This window comes from Priapulus caudatus, unplaced genomic scaffold (genome assembly GCF_000485595.1).
Source record: "Priapulus caudatus unplaced genomic scaffold, Priapulus_caudatus-5.0.1 Scaffold183, whole genome shotgun sequence".
Taxonomy (NCBI): Eukaryota; Metazoa; Priapulida; class Priapulimorpha; order Priapulimorphida; family Priapulidae; genus Priapulus; species Priapulus caudatus.
Window position 1 is genome coordinate 325,239 of NW_014577244.1, and position 8,478 is coordinate 333,716.

The 8,478-nt window shown below is 45.2% G+C and overlaps 1 protein-coding gene across 2 annotated transcripts in view; it reads left to right on the plus strand.

Moving 5' to 3' along the window:
• Positions 1–4,201, plus strand: part of LOC106806867 — a 20,420-nt gene extending 16,219 nt beyond the window's left edge. For both annotated transcript variants that reach the window (XM_014809003.1, XM_014809004.1), the window contains one exon: positions 3,907–4,201. In XM_014809003.1, coding sequence (XP_014664489.1) covers positions 3,907–4,053 — 147 coding nt within the window. In that variant the 3' untranslated portion in view covers positions 4,054–4,201. The remainder of the gene's footprint in view (positions 1–3,906) is intronic.
• The last annotated feature ends 4,277 nt before the right edge of the window (positions 4,202–8,478 follow it).

The following is an 8,478-nucleotide window of genomic DNA, read 5'->3' on the forward strand; positions in this document are numbered from 1 at the left end:
TACCTACCTACCTATCTATCTATCTATCTATCTATCTATCTATCTATCTATCTATCTATCTATCTATCTATCTATCTATCTATTCATCTATCTATTTATCTACCTATCTATCTATCTATCTATCTATCTATCTATCTATCTATCTATCTATCTATCTATCTATCTATCTATCTATCTATCCATCTATCTATTTATCTACCTATTATATAAATATACAATGTCACCCCATGTAAAACATACGTCACTTATCTTCTTGCGATTATTTAACTGTAGAATGGATTTGACATGCGTTACATTGGCCCAACGCTCCTAAGGGAGCACAGATCAACTACGAATCTCCTGCAATCGCTTTCTTGTCAGTGTTCCGGACAACCATCTCCAATCTTTTCACCCAATGCTAGAGTTCATCCTGCGGGAGCGATCGTCTTCCATCGCTAATTGATTCGAGTGGCTACTGTCGTTGATATATCTCAGTAATCTTTAATGTGTGGTGAGATAGGTGGCATCATGCCTAACTCCAATTCTGAAGTGATGACCTGTGGTCTAGCCGCTACATATTCACCTGTCCAACTTAGTGGGATCTACAGAGAGCATATAAAGTCGCAGCCAGCATAGCTCCATGTATGATCGAAACTCTACAGCTTCCACACGCGGCGTCAAGTAAAAAACAAGTAGTAATTGAATATGAATTGCTCAACGTGATTACACTCGCTCTGATTCTTCTTTCTTTCTTTCTGCTATGCACGAGCAACGCACCGCCGAACAAACAGCCAAGAATAGACACCTCTCTTGTCCTTGGTAATGCAACCTAAACTCCATTAACAAAACAATTCTACGAAGACTTTAAGGCATTTAAAGTAATCGGCTAAATATTTTGTAGCACCGATTGATTAGTCTACAGGATCAAAACCACAACGGTGCAAGATAGTAGCCACGTGGCTCTTTCAGGTAAACTGTGTTTTTTCGACGTCGGGGGCGCGTGATTTTTGTCTTTTTACTTAACGTTAGGAGGTCGCATTGTTTTTGCATACTACATGGCGTTTGGGAGCGATTGATGCTTGTGTTTATGTTGTGAACAAAATTCAACATTGCAATTCTGCATGCTGTTTCACGATGAACCATGCGCACAGCGAACCATAATTTCCTCTGCGTCTAGCAGTAATGCATAACGATACTATTAATAACCGGCGTGGCTAACGTCAGATGAAGGGAAATCGTAAACCCGGATCGCAAATGAGGGCCGCGCGCCTGTCAGCGCGTGCTGAGCCATATATAACACTTTAACGGGCAGCCATTTGCGCGGGTATTGCGCGCGTTTAATTGCCGCGTTTTACCATCGACCACAGCTACATCGACCACAGCCGTCTGACGCGAGAGGGCGGTTAACGATACAGGCTTAAGCAAGACGCGCGGTCATATCGCCCGTGTAGGGTAGTTGTGAGATTCTTAGAAGTAGCTCCCGTAACTGGCCCGCAATAAGCGGCGGGAGCGCGCCCTCCCGGTGAGCGCCAGCAGACGACATTATACTGATGACGTCACCACGTCGGCTTCAGGCGCTGGCGCGTTGTGCGCGTGCGCCGGCAGCTGTGCGGCAATTTCCGCGGGGATCAATCTTTCGTCGCGGAAACGTCAGACAGGAGACACACCGAACGTGAGAAGACAACGACGAGGTGCTATCGAAGTTACAAGCGATTTCGTATACCCTCTCCTTGGACGGAGGAATACGTCCGGCTGATTCGTAATCTTAGCACGTGCGCTATTCGCACATCCCGCTATACTACCGATACCTTCCGATACACGCCAATCCGTGCAAGGCGGATGTATCCGATGGCAAAATTCGAGTCATGCCCATGACAGAGTCTGACATACGACTATGCCGAGAGCTCGCCCGATATCTCCTCGAATGGGTTTGGCGTATGCAAGGGCGGCCTGTTTCCATCTACAGTAGAGATGCATAGTACTCCCATGCACATAAGACTGCTGTTTACTTTGCATATTGCGGCAGTCACCCGTCACACATCCGTTGCTCCTGACGTATTCGTAGAAATGCGGATGGGGCGGCTGTAATGTTTAGGAAACGCTACGAGTAGACACACTGAGCGAGAAGATACAAGATGGCGGCCATGGTAATGAAAGAAATTATATAGATGAGAGGCGTTGAGATGCGAATTAAGCCAAATCACCCAATTAACATATTAATTGCAATTAACATGTGAGTGAACAGTTATGACTTCTGCGTAGGGTAACAATAACTCTGATAAGTAACTGTGATGCCGTGAGTTGAGGGTAAATCTTTCAAGCTCAAAAACACGTCGCCTCGAGTGAAGAATATCGTTGTAGGGGTGTTGAATTCGATAGGATTACATTGGAAAAGTTACTGCTACTATTATGTAATTGAATGCGGTTAACACAGAATCCTGCATAAGTAGATCTGAGCTCCGCATCGCTAGCCATACTCAAGAACACAAACCTACGCCCCCTCCCAAACACATATACGTACGCACGCAAGCACGCAATACGCTTATATATAGTAGATAATATATATATATAAATATATATATATATATATATTGTGTGTTGTGTGTGTGTGTGTGTGTGTGTGTGTGTGGTGTGGTTGTGTGGTGTGTGTGTGTGCAGTGCGCGTGCGTGTGTGTGTGTGTGTGTGTGTGTGTGTGTGTGTATGTGTTGTGTGGTGTGTGTGTGTGTGTGTGTGTGTGTGGTGTGTGTGGTGTGTGTCAGAGGCATGAGTAACACCCTTTCTAATCTGCAGTGTCTTCTACAACGAACTCTCCCAGTTCTCTCTCGTCTCAGTCTCTTTGACTCGCGTTTCTCTCCCCACATTTTCTGTTTAAGTCCTGTCTCAACTTTATCTCTCTTTTCCCCCTCTCTCTCTGCTCTCGTTCGCTCGTTGCTCTTTCACCTTCTCCAACCAATTCTCGATCGTAAACCATGTATTGCCTCGCTTTGCTCTGGCTCCGCTCTCTCGCCGTCGCCCGCCCGCGTTGCCCTGCTCTTTCCTCTTCGTTCATTTGCCGTGACTGCGCGGTGGTGCTGAAAAAATTCAATAAATTTTCTAACGTATTGCTGATGCTTACGTTTGCGATTAATCACGTCGACACAAGAAAGCATTTTGTCTCGGTGAATTCCGTAAGTTGTCGTGATTCCGTATATGAATGATCGGATGGCTGCCTGGCGTGCTGCAGTCGGTACTACGCCGACGACGACTCAGGCGACACTGAAGCGCAACAAACAGTCAACATCTCATCAGATCTCATGTAGGTGAAAATGTCTCTCTCCTTTTCTCCTCGCCCCTCACTTTCTTTTTCTTTTTTTCTTTCGTGTCTCTCTCTTTCTGTGTTTCTCTCTCTCTTTCTCTTGTGTGTGTGTGTGTGTGCTGTGTGTGTGTGTGTGATGTGTGTGTTGTGTGTGTGTGTGGTGTGTGTGTGTGGCGCGCGCGCGCGCATCGTAAGTCGTATATTGCCACACCCATACATTACAGCACATAAAGTTCTTGGTAAATAAATAAATAAATAAATAAATAAATAAATAAATAAATAAATAAATATATATATTTATTACGTATGATGCATTACAGTTGTACGTGGCGATGCGTGTATTTATCTGTATAGTTGTCCGATGTTTTGTCGCAGTGACGCCGGCCGTGTGGCTGCGTGAGTCGGATGAATGAACGATGCGTGCGACGACCAGTCTGACGCGAAATGAATTGAAAACGCAATGAAAAAGCAGCGCGTCGATTTTTCAGCTTCCTCGCACACTCCGCGCGCGCGTGCCACTAAAGTCGACGTAAGAATGACGATGTGAGTAGGGCGGCGCACAAGCACCGTCATCGTCTTCACTCGCGAAAACAAAACTTGCGACTCATCGTGCCGTTGTTTGATGTTGCAGTGCACGTTCACCCCGTGGGATCCACTCGAGACGACGGCATTCAAGGATAGGTTCAAAAAGAAAGGCTACGAGTTCCAGTGCTTCTACGACCCGAAGGCATCGTCGAAGTCATCCGGAGCAAAGTCTATTAAGAAGTGCTCGTCGTGACGCCTCTTGTGGCCATCGTGCGCAGCCATCGTTTGTCTGGCGCCATATTGCTCTTTATGCGGAAGCGAAATGTGAGATGATCATGTCGTGTGCTTCGTCGGACGATGTTGCCGACAGGAATCTTGACAACTAGGTCTATAGCAATGTATATATATATATATGTATATATATATACATATATATATATATATATATAATATATATATATTATATATATATATATATATATATAATTAATACACGGGCCTACCAGTTAAAATGTGTACCATGATTCTCACACACACATACAATGTGTGTAATAAATTTAACACAAAAATTTTGCTTTCGTAGTAGCGCCATAACCAACATTATAGTTCCTGTTAGATTCCACACAACAGCCATTGCTGGTGTATGTTCGTACCTAACGCTACCTATGTGGTAGACTTGTCAGCTGGAATCCACCACATTACCGGTGTTATCGATGCATCTATGTGACGTTGTCATATGTGAGCGGATTTATATAAACAACAATAAATGTTAAACAACATATTATATAGTAACCATCGGAATATATATATATATATATATATATATATGTTTATATATACATACATTTATGTACTTATGTTAATTACTACATACTGCACATTTCGAACTCGTCGCCTTTAATTAAAACGCATGGTTGACATGTCAACAAAACAATGAGTGATGATGCGTTACAGCTCGCATGTTGTACGAGTTGCCGTCAGTAGCTCCATGCTTCAATAAAGCCACACAGCGTGATAGCATGCAGTAGAAATAGCAAGACAGAACGGTAGGCCTATCGGTTTCCGCGAGTCCGACAGGAGTGCATGCGCTGGCGTCGCCCTGCTGTGTATGTGGCGTATAACGCAGCTGAAACATTACAGTTGTTTTGCGTCTTAATGCGTGTTATCTTTATTATGCACTTATCCCGTGCAAGCGTGGAATGCGAACGCGGCGTAAAGCCGATCCTCGCGCACGCTTTCAACTCATTCTAATTATATAATCCATGAGATGGGAAACGCGCTGAGTGCCAGACGGGAAGTTGTTTAGCGGATGTTCGCGGGGAGACCGCTGATGTTTGTAAGTGATATTGCAAGGACAAAGAGAATTTAATGACTGATTCACTAAATAAACATGTGCATAGTCGGGTTAACCGCGTATTATCGGCTGGCAATTACCGACTCATGCTATTAAAGCAGACGATGTCGTGATCACTACATTGTTCTGTCATGCGTCACGACGTATCTATCTCCACAGTGAGGCGACGTCGGACCACAATCTCACCACAGAGATGAAGATTGCTCTCTTGTTTGTTGTGGCGGCGCAATTTAATCGAAAGCCAATATATTCACGTGATCTCTCTGGTGATAATAATGCGACAACTCGACCATCTCGCCGACCTTTGGTAGAAGTTTTCTCCGACCTCTATAGTTTCATACAGTTCCTGCTTCGGCTGCAGTTTTCCTGGGTTATTTCCCGTGTTACCAAGCGGAAATAGGGAGCGTATTATTAGCTCCTGATATAACCAAGAGTTAATAAAAACAAGCTGATATAACGTGTATGCGGGATATTCATTGCTAAGCGCGCGTGCCTACCACAGCGCAAGCGCTACCCGAGACCGGCTAGCCGTGAGTCACGAGCAAACACACTTTGGTTAGTTGGTCGTAATAGAAATATCGTAGCGGTTTCTCCTCGCGAGTTCGGCTTAAATTCCGAGTGTTATACGAAGATAAGCGAGTTGCGACAAAATGGCTCGTTTTCAAGGGCATGGCATCGTTATGCCAGTAAACAACAAAGGTTAGTCAAATGACAATAATTCGCAGAGATTTCCCTAAGATGATCAAAGACGCAAAAGGTTTTTAAAAGAGACGTTAAATAGTTCGATTATGTTATTTAATTATTTGTTTTATGTGCGCCACTTTTAATGATCAATCGTATAAGACGCTATGAGAATGGTTATTGTCAAGGGTATTCATTGATATGATCATTAATTATTATAATTTATGATCATTAATGCGCCTTCGGCATCATGATATACGCGATATGATGACTATCTATTATACGTTTGTGACCCTAGAGCGGCTCATAGGGTCTATGTCCCCCAGGGTACTAGATGGAATTCCAAATTGTTAGCAGAAAATTATTTTTAAGGGCACTTTGAAATTAAAAGGGGGTCCGAACTCTTCGGACACCCCCCTAGATCCGCCAAATATTAGTTATATGATAGTTATAACTATTTATGAATAGTTCATAATAGTTACGTGACTATATATATAGATCGCGCTAAATTGGAATCGGAAGGTACTCTGGGTATAGTTCGATATATCGGAACGTACCCTGGTAACTATCTGATATGGTTAGGGTTAGGGTTAGGGTTAGTGTTAGGGTTAGGGAATAGGCGGAGGCGACTCCCCAGACTCGTTAGTGGAGTAGGCGAGGTACGGTCCGGCATATTAGATAGTACCAGGGTACGTTCCGATATAATATCGAACCGTACCCAGAGTACCCTCCAATAGTACCCTGGGAGACATAGCCCCTATCCGCCCTAGAGCGTGGCGCTTATATATATAGTATATATTTATGTACGAGGTGATACCGCGCACGATGGTGATACAACGACGGTGCATGTTCCTGTTCAGTATGATCCCGCCTCACCCTGTACAGAAGCCAGTGCATCGGCCGTATCGAAATATATGTCACATCGCAGAAATAGCGCATTTCGTGATAGCCTAGTGTAAATATCGTATATATCGGTTATATCGTATCGATGTAACGAGCTGTGTCGAGTCTGCTGCTACTCGCGCGGCCGCGTGCGTTAATACCAGAGCATATATATATATATATATAGTATTGCCAGAAGTAAAAACGGCTTGTTTAACCAGTGCAATATTTGCCATCGCGTGTCGAGTTATAAATACCCTAAATGTTGAACTCAATAATGTAGAGGAAGGTACCCGAATTAAATCCTTTCATTGCTTTCAGAACAAAATCGGTATATACATGCACGCGTATATCGCACGTGCTTAAATCAATTTTAAGGCATGCGATGCAATTTGTTTTATGAACTTTTATTATGGAGCCAATTAGTCCCCTTTCCGACCAGTCTTATTTCCCTGTCGCACATCTTTTTTGCCACGCTCAATATATTGTGACTGTCGGTACACGGTTACTGTTAATCTAAACTACACAGCAATTATCAAAGAACTGAAAACTGCGCCGGGAGGGTTTCCAGTCGTTTGTGTGTAAGCGGTCCCATCACGACACTGCATGACTGTCGCGCGCAGGCTCGTGTACAGCCCGCGTCCGTCCGTCCGTCCGTCCGTCCGTCTGTCCGTCCGTCGCCTGTTATCGCACACTGCAGCATTTCGTTGGCAAGTCACGCTTGCTTTTGCGGTCTCTCTCTCTCTCTCTCTGTATTTATCTATCACTCCCGCTCCCACTCACCTTCTCTTTCTTATGCACGCCGTCTGTCGGTCCGTCTGCCCGTCTGTCCGTCCGTTCGCCCGTCCGTCGGTCTGTCTGTCCGTCTGTCCATCCGTCCGTCCGTCTGTCTGTCCGTCTGTCTGTCTGTCCGTCTGTCTGTCTGTCCGTCTGTCCATCCGTCCGTCCGTCTGTCTGTCCGTCTGTCTGTCTGTCTGTCCGTCTGTCTGTCTGTCCGTCTGTCTGTCTGTGTGTCTGTCTGTCTCACTCATTCTCGCGCATCTCGACCATCGAATCGCATCATTCGAGTATGACTGCCGTTTAACCTTTTCAATCGGCGCTTAATGTGTGCCGACGGAGGGTCGTTACTAACGTTTCGTCCGCTCATCAAACGTGTCGGCATCTCACGTCGCCTTACGCCTCAATCAATAGCTTATTCAATTAGCCAGCCGCTGACAGTGCATGTGTCTCAGACGCGCGTTCGCCATCTTGCGACGCGCGATGTCGTTAGCGCTTTAATTGTCATCCAGCTCCTATGACTCGATCAACGTTGATCAACGTTGAAATGACGTCGAAGCGGGCAGATTCGTGGTAGCGGCGGTTTAGGTAATGCGTCTCTAGAGGCGACGCGACATCGACGCGTTTTTCAAAGACGCGTGAGGAGGAAATGCGAGCGATGAACAGCGCGGTCGGCAAGCGGGAAACAGCTGCTACGTGTGCGACTTGCGTTATTTGTTGTAGCTTGAGGCGTAGTGAGTGAACGCAAGAGCAAAGGGGAAGAGCGCGCGCGAGAGAGAAAGAAAGAGAGAGAGAGAGAGAGAGAGAGAGAGAGAGAGAGAGATAGAGAGAGAGATAACAAGGGAGTTAACGTGGGAAGCGAAGACGTTGAAGGGAGAGGAAGAGTGAAGGATGGGAAAGAAAGAAAGCACACACACACATACACACACACTCACACACACACACACACACACACACACACACACACACACACACACACACACA